We start from the raw sequence: 20,889 nt of genomic DNA on the forward strand, positions 1-20,889 counted from the left end.
CCTTCTATTTTTCTTTAATGACTGCAATGTACTTCAGTAATTTTGAGATCCCACATGGATTTATTCTTCTGTTTTCTACAACATTTAGTAGGAGTCCACTTTGCGTTTAACACAGACCGACCTGACGTTGCCCCAGCAGGTGGTGAATGCAGGCGGCACAGCATATACCTAGCACTGTCTGTCAAATAGGTTAATCCCTCCGTTTCATGCTCTGGAGTTAAGTTTATGGATCTCAACTCCTCATTTGTTCAACTTTTATCTATATATCCTATCTGGTTTTACTTTTTTCTTCCATTTTCTTCCTCTAATAATATCATAGTGAAATGTTTGGAATAAAATATCTACAGATATCCGTTCATCAAAATATGTAAACATCCCCACACCCACTTGTAAGTACCACAAAAGATGACAATTTTCTCCCACACCCACTGTTAAAAAGCCAGTTCACCAAAGAAACACCCATTGGCGCATCCCTTTGACACAACACCTGGACTCGTTCCTAGCCTTTGCCTCATTACACTGATAGCAACAATGAATTAAGCCCTCAGACAGAGGATGTAGCAATGCCAAATGATGGGTAAGAGACAACCACAAAACAAACAGGTGTGCCTTCACCTTACGCTTCAGTGATGGCACGGTTGCACTGTGAGCTCAAGCAAGAGCTTGTCACGCAAACACAGAGGCGGACAGTGAGAAACACTAGGACAGGGACACAAATCAACACAAGGACAAACACAAATCAGCTAAAAGCCCAATTTCTATGTGACTCGTCAAGATGTTTGTCTGGTACCAAGCAGTCTGTGAAGGAAGGTTTATTTCTCCATGGCACCTCCCTGTTGTCTCTCTTCCCTTCAGTAAATCATCCTGAAATGGCCCAGGCTGTTTCTCTGTTGTTGGTGTCAAAGTAGTGGAAATGCAACTGAGTACAGCAAACATTGATTCTCTATAAGTGAAGAAGATCTAGAACAAACACAGTTGACCCAAGTGATTGCGTGAAAGGAGTCATATTATGCAGGGCCTGTGCGTACACATTTGTGTGTCTCTAAATGTTTGTCTACAGTTTTTTCCTGGTTTATGTGTCTGTGTGTGCCATTTGTAAAGATTTTGCCCTGCAATTTATCACAGTAGAGACTGAATTATTTACAATCCAATACAGAACAATCAGCAGTCCTATATGTAATCAGTAACAATGACTTCCAACATAGAGTACATGACTACAGTAACACAGTAGTTCAATTAAATTCACACACTAATGAATCTAAAAATGCAACTAAAAATGCTATGCTAAGACCTATTCAACAAAGCTTTTGCTACAGTCGCAGCTTCCCAGAACAAATGTACTAGACCTTAAATTTGACCTTTTGACATTTTGGTGGGTAACGAGTGAATATTCAGCTGTCGATAAAGTCCGAAAGGGATGAGCGGAGAGAACTGGCAAAGGCCTATCGATAAATCTGGTCTGATAAATGGCTGCGCATTAGAGCAGCCTAGTAAACGAAGAAATGATTAAACACAGCAGCCAAGAAGGAGCCGCTTGGTTGATATCAATTAAAGCAATGAGAAAGAATGCACCAGTTACTGTTCATAACCATCGCTGGGTATTTCATCATGGATGGTAACATGCATGCAAGGCAATCTTAATGATGTATTAGATTCCACAGCTGCTCAATGATAAATGTGGATTCACTCAAGTGGCCTATACTGCAGTCTTCAGTAAATATGCTTTAAAACTTAATTCCAATCAAACTAATAGGAAAAAGCAACATAGAGGAACCAAAAACTGTATCAAATGCCTGACACAAATGATAGAATGATCATATATTGTTGTTCTGAACTTTTTAAGTACAACAACTGAATATTTTCTGGATCAATAAGCTGTCACACCAATTTACCTGTGAGAGGAGAAAGTTAATAAGCCAGTAAACACTTTGCTATCAAAAACAACAGATGAGAAGTCTGATACGGTATTGCCTGGAATTTCTAATGCATCAGTAGTCACAGTATACCTGCAGACATTCTCTGCCTCCCACCTGCTGAGTGTCTCTGTCACACAGAGTTAACGCAGAACCCCTGCTATGCGATCGATACAGATACCTCCTTCAATAGTTTTACTCTCTCTCTCACTGTGATGAGAGGCTGATCATGACATAAAAACATGACAACGCCATCACATCTGCCACACCCACGTTCTCACTCTTCAAAGCTCCTTTCCTGCCAGAATGGCCTTCCAGTTACCTAAGCATAACTGAACATTAGTTTACTCCAAGTCTTAAACTTTTTCAGCTATATTATTTACACGTGGCACATAGCCTTGCCATCGATAATTGGCAGTGGAGAAGATACATGCCAATTAGATAAACAAGAAAAGGACACATGTCACAGGACACATATGTCACAGAGCTGTCACAGATCAGGCACTACAAAGCTTTCTTCTTTGAGCTTCTTGCTGTAAAAAAAAAAGCTCCAAGTACAAAAGGAGATACATCACCTCAGTGTCCAATGCAGATACACACTTGAGAATATTGTACACTCTCACGCATATTCAGAGGCACGTCCCCACCTCATCCCATCTCAGAAACAATGACACCCTAATCCGAGGACAATATGGGCACTAATCCACACAAAACAGGGATTGTATGGAGAAACAAACATGTGAGTGAGGGAGAAAAGCAGCTATCATGCAACAAGCAAAAGAGGCTAATCCTGATGAGAGATAGAGACCAAAAGAGACAGATAAATATTACTGTTGGGAAAGGCAAGATAGACGTACTACCAGGGCAAGCAGAAGCATTAAAAAGAGAGAAGCAAAGCTAAGGTCGAGATATAGCTCTATATATATTAGACAACAATAAAAAGTTTGAATTTTGAGGTTGAAAAACTTACGCATCAATTAAACCAATTAAACATCATCGATTATTTCAGCTTGCAAAATCAATGGAAACCAGTTAAAAATGAGACACGTGCATAGCTAATTTCCAAGCTTATTACAACCCAGAAAAAAGGAAAACCCTGAAAGATTAGATCATTATAGTTCTGGTCAGACGAGTTAAAATCGGCCATGGCTACTCCAAATTTGAACTTCATGACAAAAATAGACAAAATGATATTCAACTGTCAGTTGTTCAGTTGGAAGGCTCAACAACTAATAAAAAACAACAAAAAAAACCCCAATTCATGTTACTGAAGTTAGTGTGCACATCGTACACATCATTGGAAAAGGGAGCACAGTTTCAAAAGGTGAACTATCACCCTTACTTAAAGCAAGCTAGCTGATGGGGGTTATCTCAGGCTGGAATTAATTGCATCAAAGTCTACAATCCAGAGGGCTGAGCAGATGACATTTACAAGAGGCCAACCGAGGCGCTTAATTACATACCTTCATAAAGTGGCAGAATTAATGTGCCCGATTGGTACCACACAAACAGTAGAATAACAACACTAGCGACCTTTTGGAGAAGTCAAACAAAACGGGTATCAGGGAGGAAGCATTTTGCTCGACATTTAATTCAGCCAAACCCAAAGTGCTATGTCAGAGGAGAAGTGAGAGCAGTTTGAGGTCCTGGTGCTTTTTTTGGAAGAATGAGCTCACGGACTAAAAAATGCATGGCTGTGGAGAAGGTTGAGCGCAGAATGAGTAACAGTGCAGCAAATGTGCCGTGTGGTGTTCCTTGTGTTCCTCTGACCTGCTTTTCGCGATGATACATTTCCATCAGGGTGGAACAAGAAGATTCCCTCATAGCTTCATCCATTACCTCATCTGTGTCTTTCTTTCTCTCACACTTCATTATATTTCTGTTTTCCTATTCTCATTTCCCTCTTCTCCTTTTCCATGTTCTAGCTTTTAAATCTGCTTCTCAGTCTCTTTCCCTGTGCCTTACCCTTGTCTTTCTCACCATCTCCCTCTCTCGTTAAGATGCAGAGAGGATAGGCCCTGTCAGTGTGTAGTCTGTCAGTGTGGAAACAGCAGGGAGCACGAAGGGCCTTTCACAGAAGCCAAAATAAAGACAGGCATGCGAGAACACCTCAATGTTCACACTTCCTGACTGCATTCAGAAAACCTTGTATGTATGTGCAGTATAGAAATGCACAGAATACTGCCAACACAAATCGCCCACTCCTCAAGTATTCGCCTCAGTCTGTCTGTCACTTTGTGACATTGTCACACTGCTCACACCTCAGTGGCTTCCCCAGTGGGACAGGCTTCCTCTGCTACAATTCACTAACATGTGTTCAGTTCATCACAAAGTCATATGCACTCAAAATAGAACAATACCCACATATACACCAAAAACAGAGACTGCTTGCTTCAGGTCCTTGGTCCAACATCCTGATACCACAGGGTCAATTTTCCAGAGGGACTGCAGATTTTTCACACTTGAACTGTGTGCAAAACCTTGATAGAAATGTTCAATGCAACTATAGATGTGAGACACATATAAATGTGTTTTGTTTAGTTTTTTTATTATAGAGTCTGATATCCATTTAAAGTACTAACACTGTGCAAGTGTTTTTTTTCCCCAGTTTTAGTACACAAAATTCTATTCCGTTGCACAGATTATTTTTAAATTTACCTTTTTGTCTTTTTTTTTACCAATTAGAGAACTAATCAGGCAATTAGTTTTAAAAAGGAGTGAATTATGCCAATAAAAAATGTGAGAAGCTAGTAAAAACACGTAACCAAAACAAATACAAAGATATCAAAATCAATGACGCGATTGATTCCCATAAAAGCACTGTCTATTTAGTTTTTCAATACTGGATATATTAGGACAGAATAACAATTTGAAGCACCTATTCAAATAATAACAATCTTTTTTAAGCACACTCCATTGGCAGATAGTCCAATTTTTCTTATTATCGTATAAGCCATTGGGAAGAGATTTAAATTATGAACATTGTACAAATTAAAATGAAACTGGGCACATACACAATGATTAAGCATATATCCCTTATGGTATTTATCAGTATTGTAATAGAGCATTGATTATCCTGGCAACTTTTTTGGCCCTGAATATAGTTACACTTATATTCTCTTAACACACTACCAGCTTTAGTTGCCAAGTAATCTCTCACACTCACATCTACATTCTCATATCTAAGTGAATGAAGTGTTTTTTTCCTTTTCCCCTGAGCCTTCATATTTGAAATTAAAAAAAAAAAACAAAACAGCACAAGTATTTACTTTAAAGTAAGAGGCAATAGCTGTGCATTTTTTCCAGAAGACCATAAGGTCAAACATTTATTTAGTATAGAAAAGTTATTTTCACAATATAAAATAAGAAGCACATTGGACTTTGTCTTGTAAGTGGTTATGATCTGGTCCATTTACTGTTTATTTTTTGGATGTGGTTTCATCCTTGGTGAGTAATGCGTATGCAGTTGCCCACACAGGGAGTTACAGAAAACTGGTGTTCTAGGTGGACATATGCCCACACTCTGAGACACTGCAAACAAACTCACCCGAAGCCATGGGTTCACAGGGAAGGATGACCTTTCCGTGCATGCTCCGCTGCGCAGTGGATGCGTGTTTAGTCTTGTGTCCACTTGTGTGAATGGCTGCACTTGTAGAGTCTCTGTGTGCAGATGTGTTTGTGTCTGCGTGCAACTATGTGTGGGAGTATTGTTTTCCACCCTTTATCTGAAGAGCAAAACAACAACTTGTCCTGACCACAGACCAGACCCTGTCTTGCCGCCCATTCACCCAGAAAACAAATAGAGGGCAAGAAGAAATGAGGGTAGACACCCCAAAAAAATGAGTGTGTCTTCCAGTTTTGTGCAGAGCAGACATGCCTGGCAATGACTTGTGGGGCAATGGGAACTGTCAAGAGCTCTCTTAGCTTGTGTCAGTTCTATAAAAAGAGTGAAGAAGAAAAAAGAAAATACGAAAAATAATCCCAAAAAGGTTCAGATGTGGGACTCGGTATCAAATATTAACATAATGTGAAGCAGGAAAAGAGACGCTTGGAAGGATTTCAACAACTATATCACTCTCTTAACCCAACCACACCAGTCATTTTAAGTTAGATACAATATACTGCATGTTTACACTTGAAATAAGTTTAAAAAGCTGGTGTGCATCTTCACTCACTCCTCTGACAAGTGTACCAATAATTTAGATAGTCTAGATAGTTTAGAAGTCAAAAACATTTAGCCGTCTCTACAGAGAATATGAGATATAGACAAACAAACACATACAGCCAGTGAGGATTATTTTGCTCAAACTTTTCTTAAATTATTTAAAAGAACAAAAATAATAAATAAAACTCAGATTTTTTTTGGTAGATTTGAAGCAGACTTAAAATATGAATGCATCATGGGTAATGTGGGCAAACAAATTCATCAACATTTCTCAAGTATCGTCTGAGGAGTTTCTGGTGCATTGGAATATTGATGTAGAGTGTGGGCTTCTGAAAGTCTGAGCGCATGCGAGATGTATAAATGTGTTTATGTAAGTGTGTGTGTGTGTGTGTGTGTGTGTGTGTGTGTGTGTGTGTGTGTGTGTGTGTGTGTGTGTGTGTGTGTGTGTGTGTGTGCGTGCATGTGAGAAAGAGAGAGAGAGCTGAAACAGTCTTCATTAGCCTGACGGAGAACTGCCGTACAACAATCAGCCATTAATTAAGTGTCAGAAGCATTTAACGGTCAGACACACTGGCGCCTGATTCCCATGCCAGACACTACTAACTGCTACAATCTGCCAGAGCGGAAGCTCTGCTTAGCCGGACATGCCAGACAGCCCATATTTTCCAAGAAAATTTTGAAATACATGCAGTAAAGTATAGCCATAATAGCTGGGCTTCCATCGAACATTAGCTAAGTTCAGACTCTTGAACCCCATCCTTATAGTAAGCACTTGTTCCTGGCCTTTTTGCTCTCTCAGTATATCTGCCTGTCACTGTGGCATTCTCCCTGGAGGAAAAACTGTACTACATGAACAATCAGAGTAAATCCAAGATACAGAAAGGGATAAGTTGTTGCTAGGAGCAGTTCTTGATCTGTGTGGCAGCTACGTTGGACCAACTGTCTCTTTATGACAAAAATAGAAAAGCATTCTGCTGTTGTGAGGGCAGGTGTGCAGTTCACAGTCTGACCAGGACCATCAGGCTCTTATGTGACACCTGTGTTCAAAAATGGGTAAAAATGAAATTGAAAAACTAAAAAAAAGAAAACTACTGAAAGAAAACAAGAACATGCATGAGTAATACTGTATCAAGGGGGCTATTTTACCTGACCTGTTTAATGCTGATTGTTAAGTTGCAGCTCTTGATATAAGCATATACTAGGTAAATGTGTTCAGTTTGGTATTGCTTTAGGTGGATCAGAAAGCAGAGCTTCCTGAGAGGTACAGGCAGTGGAACTAAGAATATAATATTTGCTTTGGGATTCATTTTGTGACAATAATGATGTTCCTTTGATACTCACAGCATAATTAGAGGTTGATCTGCCCTGGTAGCATGACATGTTAACCAATATGACATGCCTGCTTCAAAAATCTATGTTATTATTATTATTATTATTCTTAGTAGTAGTATGCATTTTCTTATTTTTAGTAGTATTCATAGAAGTATTAGGTAGCAGCAGTAGTAACATTCGTAGTTATTTCTTCAATTTCAACACCATTAAGCCTACAAGAAAACATTCAAGAGGATGAGAAAAGGCATTTTGAAAATTTGTGTGAAAAAGAGGCAGAATGAGTAAAGACAGAGAAACTGATTAGCATGCAAACATAGAGGCATCAGCCTCCTTGTTTTCACAGCTGAGGAAAAACTGCTGTGTATGTGTCCATGCATACATTTTCTCTAATCCCCAGCACTCCACCCCGACCAAACACACATTGCATTCAAGTTTGTCAGAGATGCATTCGAAACATTTATTATAAATGGTATTCCACTGCATCTTAATACCCCCGCCCCCAACACGCACGCACGCACGCACGCACACACACACACACACACAGACAAACACACAGACAAACACACACAGAAAGTGCTTGAGTTTACAAAAAGTCATAAAATGTTGAATATAATCACTATAATTGCATTTGAGTTTGCAGTAATCTGTGAATGTAGTAGACGGATGAAAAATGCAGATAAATAGAAATGAAACAAACGTTTTTGTGATTTAAGTTATTACACTGCCAAAGAGGCGGAGCCTCGGCAGAGTAGTAAGTTAAACCATAAAAATGTCTGTCTTTAATAACTTAATTAAAATCTTTTAATTTATGAAAAAAAATTTTTGTTTATAAGTAAAAATTTATTTTCCTAAACAAAGAACCATTAAAATGGCACCATTTATCAGACCCAGAAACTATGAAAACAGAATGAATCTCTGAATTTTCAACTTTCTGAAGGTCCTTGAACTACTTATGCTTTTGTTATGTGCCATACAATGGAGAAAAACAAACTAAATCCAGGCTTTAAATCATCCAAATCACTTTTTTCTATAGAAAGAGTAGCAAGGAGGGCAACCAAGGTGAAGACACTACATCACGCTGAGATTAAGGTTCATAGCGGACATGGACTTTGCACTGGCCTCCATGAACACCCTGACATGAAGTGTGTCAGCGCTCAGAGCAGGTTGCTGAGTGGGGATAGCGAAGACACAGGGTCTTGAGAGGTTTTTGAACACAAAGCACTCCTAGCAAGGGCAACCAACAGTCCCCACCAGCTGCAGCTTCCACCAGGGGAGATGTGCTTGTGGGGACGAGGTTGAGGACAGGCCAAAGTAGCTATGGACCGTGTGCCTCAGGAGAAGTCACATGGCTGCATGGAAGCCACGGGTGTTGTGACGGATGGTAAAGGGGCTCCATTACTAAGGTATATGATGCTCATGCAACCAAATATTGTGGGGTTTTTTGGGGGTTTTTTCTGTATTTCTATCGGTAATTACACCAAATGCATTTAAGTGAAACTACTGGATATTCTATCAACCAGTTTTGTTATTACTATTGATGAAGTATCTGTAGTTGGTATATAGTGTTATTGTTTTAAAGCTCTGGCCTAATTTCATCACAATTAATGTAAAGAAACACATAAATATCTTTTGATTCCATTTATTAGTCCCAAAACTCCAAACCTACCAATAACAGCAACCTAAAACTGCTGCAAAACTTGTGGATGCACTATGCACACTGTGTACAAAATATTCTTCCTCAAAGATATCTGCAACTAGCCTGATTACCTTATTGATTTAATGGTATTTTGTTTGCATGTGTTTATGCATGTTCTTCATGTTTGTTTTTCTTATTTGTTTACTTGCACAGTGATGATTATTTCAGGCTACTGGTCACATTTAATTAAAACATGGACTGCATGGTCTATAGCCACAGAATATCTACAAAGCTGACTATATTGTCAGAAGGCTATATATAGTAATGAGAAAAGCCTGGAATGAGGCAGCTGAATGATTCTGAATATGTCATCAAAATTGTTAGAACAATAAATGTCAATTGCTCTTGTGCAAACATTTCATTTGGGGTATTTTGTCCTAATCAAGGCCAATTTCACCAGAGCAAACAGGCACAATATCCAAGGGAAGTATCTCATAGGTGCTCAGCATCTTAGAAAACCACCTCAACTCCTCCATTCAAATTAAAGACACAAACAGACCCAAACTATACCCCTGAGTAAAACATGTATTACTACATGTGAAAGGGAAAACAGAACATTAGGATAGTAGGATTTGATCCATCTCTATACTCTCACCCATGTCATCACACTTTCATTCCCCAGACTTAAGGGGACGAACCTCATTTTTCAATTAGGCAGTAGACTAACTCACGCTTCACTGCTCTCTCTTCACCCTCATCTAGTCAGCCCCCATCCTCCTCTCCCAAGCTAAAAGTGAAGCAAGAGAAAGGGGGGCAGGGGATGGTTGAAGGGGAGTAGATAGAGACACTATTGTAGATCAACTCTGATGGATACAGAAAAAAGCTGTGTTGCAGGAAGGACTCCCTCTGCTGATCTTTTACTCACTTTCAGAAAAAATGTGATAGCTTATGAGGACTTATTGTTACATCAGGGCATTTATATGCCAAATGATTAACTGATTTTCACTTTAATTTTCCCTTTTCAAGCCGCCCTTCTTCATAATACAGCACAACCTATTCACTGTTCAAATATCTAAAATTTTGCTGTGAACTCAGATGCAGATCCTAGATATACAATGTGGAATTAATTAAAACGGTTTATATGAATATAGGCAAGCTGTTCAAAAGTGTATTTCAAACTATTTCATAAAATATTATGTGCGCGTCTTTTTTCCCTATCTCAGACACCTGCAGTGACTTGCTGAAGAGGCAGACTGGTTGAGTCGTGCATCAGGGCTGGCTGTGGTTGTTTCTTCAGATGACCCAGTTGGGAGGCGCATTGACTATGCAACTAAGACACAGACGGAAGAGAAACTTGGCAACACATGACTGGATAATCATCACAGCACTTTAATATTCAAGAGAGAGAGGAAGACTGAGCGATGGTATTAGGGAAGACGCAACAAAATATGGGAGGCACAGAGAATGAGATTCAAGGTGCTGCAGAATTTTTTTTTTTTTAAAGAGAGGGGAAATGAGAGGTAAGGAATGAAGAAAAAAGATAGCGAGAAAACAGGGGATGGTGAAGCGCAAGGACTGCAGTAAGACATGAAGAGATAAGAGTTCTCTTCTATTCCCAGTAGATATTTTCAGAAGCTCAGCAAATGTTTCTAATTCCCTTTGCCTCCTTTAGCCTCCTTCTCTATTGCTACAGATTAAACATGAATAAAGAGTTTGCAAAGAGATGGAGAAGAGAAAGAGAAGAATAAGATGAAAAAAAGGAGTCTGGTGGTTGCCATGGTGACGAGAGGGGAGAGATTCCAGAGTGGTCTCGGCCATTACGCAGTGTGTTGGGGAGATGGACTGTGCAGCACTTAGGCTTATTGCAGTGTGGGCTGAAAAAGAACAGATATCTAATATAGACGAGATGGGCTCACACCAAAATGGTGGATGGTAAGCACAGTCCTAATATAAAGAGGCGGTAGAGTAGTGAAGTTTTACTGCCAAAGGCTGAGCTGAGAAAAGCCAATCAGGTTAAGGAAAAAGACGTTTATCCCATTTGAGAAAATGGAAGGATAGCCAGCGAAGAAAACCGGCACCCACAGACTTGATGACATCTACACCGACATACTAATGTGCACAGATAAATATATGCATATACGTGCACAAGTATGCCCTGGTCCCCTCCCACAACAGCCAAGTTCAACCACTCTATTAGTAACAAAGCCGAGAACAACAGTTACCATCTTTGGCTTAGCAGTGGGTCATATGGAATGAGCAAGCACAACAGCAGTTAAAGATAGGACAGTTGCTTCCACTCCAATCAGTGGGTGTTAGGCATAAAACGAAGGGAGAAGGATCAATATCAATTCTCTTTTGTCTTAGGTGAAAGAGCCTAAATTCCAAACTTGTCCCCATAAAATCCCGTAATTACAGATCTTTCCTCCTTGAGTAGAGGATTACATGGAAAAACTGTGCAATTTCTCCAACAATTATTTTTTTATGAAACACACTACCTTCCATAATTCAAGCTGAACAGATACTTGATAATGGCCTGGATTGCTCACAGAAGTATACAAAGATATAGATATATAAGATATATATATATGAATTCTATTATTCCACTTTTAATTTCATTCCAAAAAAGCTTAAGTTTAAAAGTTACTTTTAGCACTTCCATTCTTAGGCAACCATAGCAGAGAAATGGTGGAGTTGCCTCACAGTTGTGATACAAACAAGGTGAATTCTGGGTGATGTGACCTACACACAGCTGGCATTCTTTACTTTAGTACATACATTAATCACAAGTTTACATTCCCTGAGGTACACATTACACCCACAACTTGGACTTGCACGCTTATGTGGGCGTAAATGCAACAAAAACCTGATAGCTGAGATTATGTAAAATAGAAAATTATGGCAATAAAACAATGCTTGCAGATAAACACGTCATTTGACAGGCTGGTTATGATATAACTTGGTCCATTAAGCACTGTAGCTATACTAAGGAAGAGTTTGACATGTGGTTATAAACAGTGCTTTCTATGAGACAATAAAAGGAGATTATGTAGAAATCCATTATGCATACAGGCTTGTGGTTGCCCATCACATTTTGCAACAAAACAGGATGACTTGTGCAGTAAGAGGACAGCACAAAGACTGCTCATGTGCAAAGTTGTTTGTTTATAAGTATATTTGGCTCAAATGGAGTGTACCGCTTAAATAAACATTTGCGTAGGCGAAGAATAAAAAATGCAGAGCTCCAGCTACATGGAATACAATCTGCAAGAAATCATTGTGTTAGGAGATCCAAGCCAACGAATGTCTGTTTCCACACAAACATAATTAAAATTGGAACTGCCAAACACCAGTCACTAGTATTTTCCTGAGATGAAGCACAGTCGGAACACTGATTATGTACAATCTTTGGTCATTGCCTGTTCTCATACTTGTTCCCTGCTGACCATGGTGCAAATCAAAGCAGAATAGCGGCTCTATGCCAGTGGCTTCTGGTCAAACCAACTTTATACGACGCAGCACAAAGTAGTGTGTCAGCTTCCGTGACATCTTCCTAGTGTTTTTCAGCTTCCTGGGTGGTTCAACTGCAGAAAAGTTATTTGAAACTTCACATTACTTGAGCCAATTCCAGGTATGAGGTTGCTGAATAACAAAGGAAGAAGAAAAGATCTACTGTGGAAATGAACTGGGGAAAATTTAATTGAAACGTTAAATCTCTCTATCTCATAATTAAATGCTTCACATATTACTTCATACAAAAATCTGAGAAAATGTGTAGAGCAGAATATTTTGTTTGAAAAACCTATCTAGTGTTTTCTTTGGTCAGCATAGACTATACAAAGAACGTTTTTTTCGTTTACACTGGTTTCTCTTATCATCTTGTTGATTTCAAGCCTTGTAGTAATTTTAGTTAGTGTTCACATAAACGGTCTAGCTACAACATGAAGATTCATTATCTACGCCCGTTGTGCCAGAAAGTCCTGGTGGGATTTATGTGGCACAGAGAAGTCAAATAACCCATGTGTGCCATGAGGAAATTGACAAAGAGGTTCAAAGGAAAAGCAGAAGAGAATAAATAGAACTGAATAAAGGGAGGCGAGGAAAGGGTTGTGACTTCACATCTAAGGAATAAGGCAGAAGTGGTAAAATTGATATGGGCATATCCTGTGTAATAAAGGCCAGCTGTGGGTGGTCTCCCATCCATTCAATTACAGTGAACCGGTGCTGTGCTTTGCATACCTCCTGTATTTTTCACTCTCCAATTAACATTCACTCTAACCTACAGGGCAGCAGCACATGTCAGCACAGCAGACTGTCTCTATTTTCCCATGTGACATGGGTCATTGCCTTTGGTCTCAGCAGTGTCATGTGAGGTGGGTGACAGGTAATTATAGGTTTGCACTCGTTTCCCCTGGTGCTCAACAGGCCTAATATCCCTCAAGGTACCAAAGTCATGACAAGATTTAAGATTTACACTATTTTGCATTATTGGCTGAGCTTTATTGATGTATGTGTGTGCCAAATGCTAAACAGTGTGTGCCTGTGAGTGTATGACTGTATTTAGCACAAAAAACTAAGCGAAAACATTAGCTCAAATGTTCAAACTGGCAGAATGAATCATTTACAGTCTTAAATTAGCATAGTTACCTGTAAAGTTCAGCAAAAGTATTTGCAGCAAGAGACACTTACAGCATCCAAGGTCAGAGTGTAGACAAGTCTGACAGTTTTCTTTCCACTAGTTAGAAAGAAAGGCACAAAAGCCCAATTGGCTCCCAGTGGAATTAACAAACAGTCTCTTTGCTCCTTTGTCTTTGGTTTTATCTAGTCACGCAGTGTGGTCTTAGGCCTCCTGAGTCTCTTAATGTTGCTCCAACGAGCCACATCCCCACATTCACAATATCTCCAAAAGACTGACAAATCCTTGTCAGGTAATTAGCCTAATTAGTCACTCGCTTGCATTTCCTTCTCCTCCCAAGGCTCACAGTTCCTTCTACATGGGATTGAAGAGTGCTATCATTAATATCATCCTGCCATGGGTCATAAAGCATGTCACCCTGATAAAGGGGCCAGTCTTGGGTTGTAAAGGGACAGCTGAAAACCTACCTGGATAAAATTGCTGTAAATTAAACCATGCAATGATACAATCAGTATATTGCCTAATGCTTATTTTCTACTGTAATATGAGTCGAGGCATGCACCATATTTTCCCTTTCGCCCTTTTTTCTCCCTTTTGTTAGGATACTTGAGAGCTTTTTCAAAGCAGCACTGAAGCCTTCTCATTAAGCTAATACCACACAGCCAACAGTGGCTAAAAGATCCCATCATTTTCAAAATTATTTGCATAAACTGCTGACTTGAGAGCAATGATGCAGAAATGAATAAAGGAAACATAAATTTCAGAAGTAACTTATGTGACTTTGAAATTGAGCTTAAATAAATCATACCCATATTTATGTTCTAACAAACTAAAACAAGTTAATTTTGCCTGTGGTTCATAAGCAAATAAAGTGGAAGTTGTCTTACCTTCATAGATAGCTTTAAATCCTTGCCCACTGACCGCGTAGTCCGAAAGCAGCCACAGTGTGAGCCTAGAGCCTGTACTCACGATGGGTGAAGGCAGCTGGAACCCAGTTAACCTGAGAACAAATGCACAGAAGGACAATAACGGTCACACAAAAAATAAGATCCAATCAACGGCACAGTTGGTTGCAAGGTCAGGTATAAAGCCCGCTTTCATCAACCCAGCTTCCATCTAGTCGGCTATTCCCTCAGGCATCCAAGGATATCTTTTTGTATAACGAGGCTCTGAATCATCCACAAATTATTAAAATGCCAAGACCTCAACAGGACAGAAAACCTCAACAGATTTCTCTCCATCAGCAAAGACAGAGTAACTGCAATCATGCATTTGCAGTGAATTAGAAACACAGCAGCCAGTGTGGGAATGAACAAACAGCTGAACAGACAGCAAACATAAAAATGTCAGACTGAGTAAACAATCATCATTTCTAATAACCAACCAGTAGTTTGTAGGTGTGAAATTAAACTGCCCTTGTCTCAGTGTGAAGGTAACGGTTTGGAGTCTCCCTTGCAGTCCAACATAATAATGACAAACCTCCAAACAAATACGACCTCTCTTGTTTCCATTTTTGTTTCATGTTACCACTTTTGTAATCAGTCTTAGTGTTGTTACTGACCTGGACTCATGTACAAATATTAGTAGAAAGTAGAAAATATTCCAGAACAACTTTTTAACCTTAAATAACCGTTAACACCTATAGGATTTTTTGAGTTGGTTGAAGGACATATGTGCACTGCAGGCATGGAAATACAGAGTAGAACTTTTGATAAAACAAACACACGCTTTCCAAAAACAAGACTAGATTCGAACATTTTGTGCCTCGTGGAAAAACATGAAAGCACACGTTCAGAATTGACTATTTGAGAGAACTACTAACAACTAGGATTACTGCAACTCAAAGATCCGCTAACATCTATAATCTATAACTGTTAACATATTAACTTTTACACTTACAATTTATATACAAGGAATTTAAGACATCTTGTGGAACGTTGCCTTGGAGTTGCCAGTGTCATATGTCTTAAATCATGAACACAGCGTAACATGACTTGAAATTATCACTGCGCATACAGGTGAGAACACAAGCTACATTAATCCATACCACAGAATCAACACTTATTAGTTATGCATGCATGATCTTTGATGTTGCAGCCAAGTTGGCCCAGGTGCACATGACGCACAGACACCCCCGGACCGCGACAGCAGACCAAACGCAGTGGCAAAACATTGACTTAATTACTGTAACCAAGGCACATGCATGCACATTTAATAAGACTACTTTCACAGCAAAACAAAAACAGAAGGTTGCACTGGTTTATTGGATTGAAGTCATTCAGTGAAAATATAATCTGATCGTTTTTTTATTGTGTGTTGATCTCTTGTTATACAACTAATGCTACTTTGTGAGAACAATTTGTTTTCCTGCAACAAATGGTAGAATAAACACAAATAATTAGTTTCATTTAATGGGTTTGTGGCCATGTAAAACTTGTGATTCAATCTCGAAGGACAATTTTATAAAATACATTTCAAATGCTGATTTGGGATCAGACTGTCCTGACATAATCAAACTTTTATAATTGCTATCAGTGATTCAGAGGCACTTTCAAAACATGACATTAGGAGTGGTGGTGGTGTTTGGGTTTTTTTTTTTTTTTTTTTTTTTTCTTCATAGGGACTTGGACAGGACATGTTCTTTACCATACAATGAATGCTGAACTTCTGGACCTGCCAGAAAATGTATCCCCCCGCTGTAATGAAAAGTCCAGTGAATGAGGCTCTAATAATTTGTACCCCTCGATAACTTTAGCTGTGATTAATGAAATTAGTCCTAATTCACAGGTGTTGCTAAGCATGATCACAAATGTCTGCAGAATAAACCACGTGATGTTAGTACATCACCTGAGGAATATGGGGGGGGGGTACATTTTCTGGCAGGCGCAGACAATCAGGCTGCAATTATGTGTCTCCCCCTCATAACATGTTCTCGTGGATCCTCCTGTATCGTCATTTGTCTGAGAATTTCTGAATAAATGCTATGAAGTTCTGATGATCAACAGAGGGGGAATTTAAAAAAAAAACAAAAAAAAACGCCAATATCTGAAGACAAGATACCCTGTGGAAAGTGAGTTACAGCAACAGTTATTGCTGGCAGTGCTGCAGTAAATGCAGTGTGTTAAAATGCTCACAGTGGTGTTGATTTTACTGTATCAGAGGTTGGACAGATTGATCTAAAGACTGAATTACAGCGCGTTTGAATCTAGTACCCACCCAAAGAGTATTGAGCCTACGTTTAGTCAGCAGGGTGATCGCTTACACTTCATTACAAAAAGGAGAAGGAAAAGATATTATTTGCCTAATAATGTCTTTCGCTATCAATATTATTAATTAGGCAACACGCAATGTATAGCAAAAGCATTTATTTACGTTGAAATGTCGTGTGCTAAATTGCCAAACATGTTTGACAGTCAAAGCATGATCGTAACAATCCACATTCTGTTTTATTCATAAACTACGCTGATATCTAAACACAGAATTATAGCGCCACCCTTCCGAATGCATGCGCGCTCCCGCGGCAGGGGACACACTTTCCATCGGGGGTAACTACTTTGGCACGACAGCGGTGACAGTGACCAGCTGCAGCTAATTAGCGCTAATTTAAACGTCAGCTACACTGTTCAGTTAGCCTCGACTGACATGTACTTACCTTTGAGAACTCTGTTGGTTGTGTGTAAAACCTTTCACTCAGCGAGTTTATCAGAGTTAGAAGCGCCGCAGTGTCTCTTTGCCCTATAACTCAGTACGTTTAGCGGCTAACTCGCTAGCTAGCAGTATACCAGATGGCGAATTGGATATTTCATTAACTGCGTAGCATCCCGAACGAACCTCGCTAAGTAACTACAGACGATATTGCCCAATTAAACATGTAACTAAGCGTTTCACTGCAATAACTTTATCACCTTATAGCAGCGGTTCTTAACCTGGGTTCGACGGAGGTCAAAACACACAGCCGACTCATATGATTCGTGATGACACGCCCTGCTTGGCCATCACTGGCTGCAGGTGATCATGCTACATTGCTTGTCCAATCTGTGCTGCAGGGAATTTGGTGCGCTCAGTAATCAACTTGTGACTGTCGTGTGATTTTTTTCCTTAATATTTTAATCCATACTATGTTGAGCAAAAAAAGAAAGTGGTCGGACGAATATGTACAACATGGATTCACATGTATAACGGAACGTGATGGGAGTCAGCGTCCTATCTGCATGATTTGCAATGCCAAGTTAAGCAATTCTAGTCTAGCACCGGCAAAACTAAAGGAACACTTCCTTAAGCTGCATGGAGATGGGGAATACAAGAACACAAGTGATGTTAATGCACGGTTCATTTTGTGCACCAGTAAAACATATAACTATGTCTTGAATTTGAAAAAAATCATATTTTGTTTTTCAATAAAGAAGGGTTCGGTGAATGCGCATATGAAAGTGGTGGGGTTCAGTACCCCCAAGGTTGAGAACCACTGCCTTATAGTCAGCACTTCTGGGACTTCTAAACCTGTGCAGTGGCTTGTCATTTTTGTTTTTTGGAATATCTACCTAAGCTATCAGCATTCTCACAGTGGGGTGAATCTCCACATACAGGATTTAGCTTCAGCCGAAGTGTCTGATATCGGTGAGCATATTTGCTGAGGTAGATGGTCCTGGAAAATGGAGGACAAAAATAAACACTAAAGTTTTTTTTTGTTTGTTTTTATTTTTTAAGTAACTTTCTGTGTATAGTTACACATTTAGGAGTTTATTTGTTGTTTTTGTTTGTTTTTGTCCATTGAAGATAATCCCTTCCTGATTTATATTGGCCTAGATACAGCCACATATTGATTCCTCTAGAATGTGTGGATTTATGAAGGCCCTTCCTCTCTCTCCACTCGCTACAGCTCAAGCACACCAGCTCACCTTCGACTCTGCTCAACTCCTAAATACTACTCTACACTACACAATGCCAAGTTGTAATACTGTAGCAATTCCACTATTCATGTCTAAACCAATTGGTTCTTTAGGTTCATTACATATGAAACTTTGAAATCTGTGTTTTTGAGGCTGTCATCAGTAGCTGTAGGTTGATGGGGCGGGGGGGATGCTCAGCTATGTCACGTTGTTAGCAAGGAAAAAAGAAAAAAATGTCTTTCTCCAGACCGGGTCTTAAATAAGGTGTTAGCTCAATGGGAGCGCCTCCCCTTAATGTAAACACCTCTCAGGGTGGTGTATGCTCTCACTCTCCTCAAATCACTTATTGACTGAAACATATATACCATTTTGTTAAAACAACACAAAATCTGTTCTGTTGCTGAATGATGTGTCATACCTGACCATCAAGTCCTCCAAACCTGCTGTGTCTTTTGATAAAGTTCGAGTCCACAGCCGCTCTCAGTGCTCCTTCTGTGGTACCCCCTATCAAATCGGTTTACCACCCCCTTAACCTCTCTCTTTCTGTGCAGTTCTCCTGTGAGACGGGAGATGGAACAGGCTGTTTATTTACATGCAAGTCTTTCTTGTCGTTGTGAGTATAATCGGAGTTCACCCCCAAGGAGATCACACTGGGTCACGGCACTTTTCTTCATAGCCAACACAATGTAGAAGCCCAGCGGTATTTAGACACCCCATTGTGCTCACTCAAGAACACAGTTACAATGTTTTAATATTTTGTTTGCTATGTTTCAGTTTCCAGAACTGCTTCACAACATCTTGGCAAGGAATAAACCAGGTTCTGAAATAGCTAGGGTGAAATCTTCCTTCATGTGTCAGTAAAGCTTTAAGTGCACCCACACAAGAGCATTGCCAAGTTGACTTTTTTTTTTTTTTTTTTTTTTTTGTTCTTCCAGTGCATCCCATAGGTACGCACTGGGATTTCAGTAAGGGGCTCTGGGAGGGACATGACTTTAACTGTGAGTTTTTCCAGGGCAAAATTGCAGGTGGCTGACATGCTTTGAATCATTATATTTCTGACAACAACAAAAAAATCTCTGCTTCAATAACCTTTGGATTGATTTATTTAGGTCTGCAGCCAGAATTTTTCTGAACACTTCAGAGTTCATGATTCTGTTAGTAAATACGATTTCACCCCCTGTGCTGTAAAAATAACAGACTTTGACATTCCCGCCTCCATCCCTTATAGTACCCTAACTGCAGTCTGGTTGGAAATCTTACCCTAGTTTTTTTTTTTGGTTTGTTTTTTTGTTTGTTTTCTATACAAGCTTTCTGCCATCAGATCCATGTACATTTGAAGTTTGGGTTCATCTGAAAAAATAGCACACATCTCTAAAAGAAGCAATCTTTCCATGCATGTTCATTTGCAAATTTAATCCTGGCTGTCTTAGTCTTTGAGTCTATGAATAGTTTCTGCTGTGTCGCCATCCCTCTGTATCCTTAGTCATTGCTCAAATTTTGAATGGAGTTGAGTGAAGCAGTCCTTGTTGCCACTTCCTACCTGTTCTTCTTAATTTTACTTTCAAGTATATACTTCAATCTGTTGCTTATGTTTCTTTAGACAGTAAACCCAAAAATGGTGGGTGGAAGATTGGGTTTGTAGCTGATCTGACCAATTGAGAGTATAGAAATTATGCTTAACATTTATTTTGAGCCTACCTCATTTGTATCTGCCATTTTTGCGGCTGCTTATAATTAATCAGCTCCAAATTAATCTATAGTGGACGTAGAAAATCATGGACAATTCAAGCAGATCATTTTTGCAGAATCACTACATGTATAGCTCATCACATTATTGATGAGCATGATGTGACAATCAGAACATGTCTAAATACTTTCTTGCTGTTATTTAAAGGGGTTTATTAAGGCTGCCATGACAACATGTTTTATGTCTTCTAGTAAAAATGCATAAAATATGTGTTTCAAGTTATACCATATGTGTTTTTCTATTGATCAAGAAAAATGTTATGAATGCCATGGAAATTTGCTAATAGTCTGATTGTTCCAATAATGTTTCTACAGTATACACTATTTTTTAAATATCAAATAGGAAATAGCAATACTAAAAATCATTAGTAATAATGACAAAACCTTGGTTTCAATAACGCCATCACTACTTTGATTTTACTCATTAAAATTATTGAAGAAAAAAAAAAAAACACCAGGTGTCAGTGCTTTGGAATTCCCTTAATATTTTGTTAAATTTTCTATTTCAATTCAGTTCCAACTCCATTTAAATCAGTTCAATCCATCTCAAAATACTTCACAAAGTAATGCGACCT

The 20,889-nt window shown here is 39.1% G+C and overlaps 1 protein-coding gene across 1 annotated transcript in view; it reads right to left on the reverse strand.

The window, feature by feature from the left end:
* The window catches only part of csmd2 (CUB and Sushi multiple domains 2), a 245,624-nt gene that overhangs the window by 187,680 nt on the left and 37,055 nt on the right, over positions 1-20,889 (reverse strand). Inside the window, exon 3 of the mRNA XM_023275803.3 lies at positions 14,567-14,679. Within this exon, the coding sequence (XP_023131571.2) occupies positions 14,567-14,679 (113 nt within the window). The remainder of the gene's footprint in view (positions 1-14,566; positions 14,680-20,889) is intronic.

The sequence above is a fragment of the Amphiprion ocellaris genome, chromosome 15 (genome assembly GCF_022539595.1).
Source record: "Amphiprion ocellaris isolate individual 3 ecotype Okinawa chromosome 15, ASM2253959v1, whole genome shotgun sequence".
Lineage (NCBI taxonomy): Eukaryota > Metazoa > Chordata > Actinopteri > Pomacentridae > Amphiprion > Amphiprion ocellaris.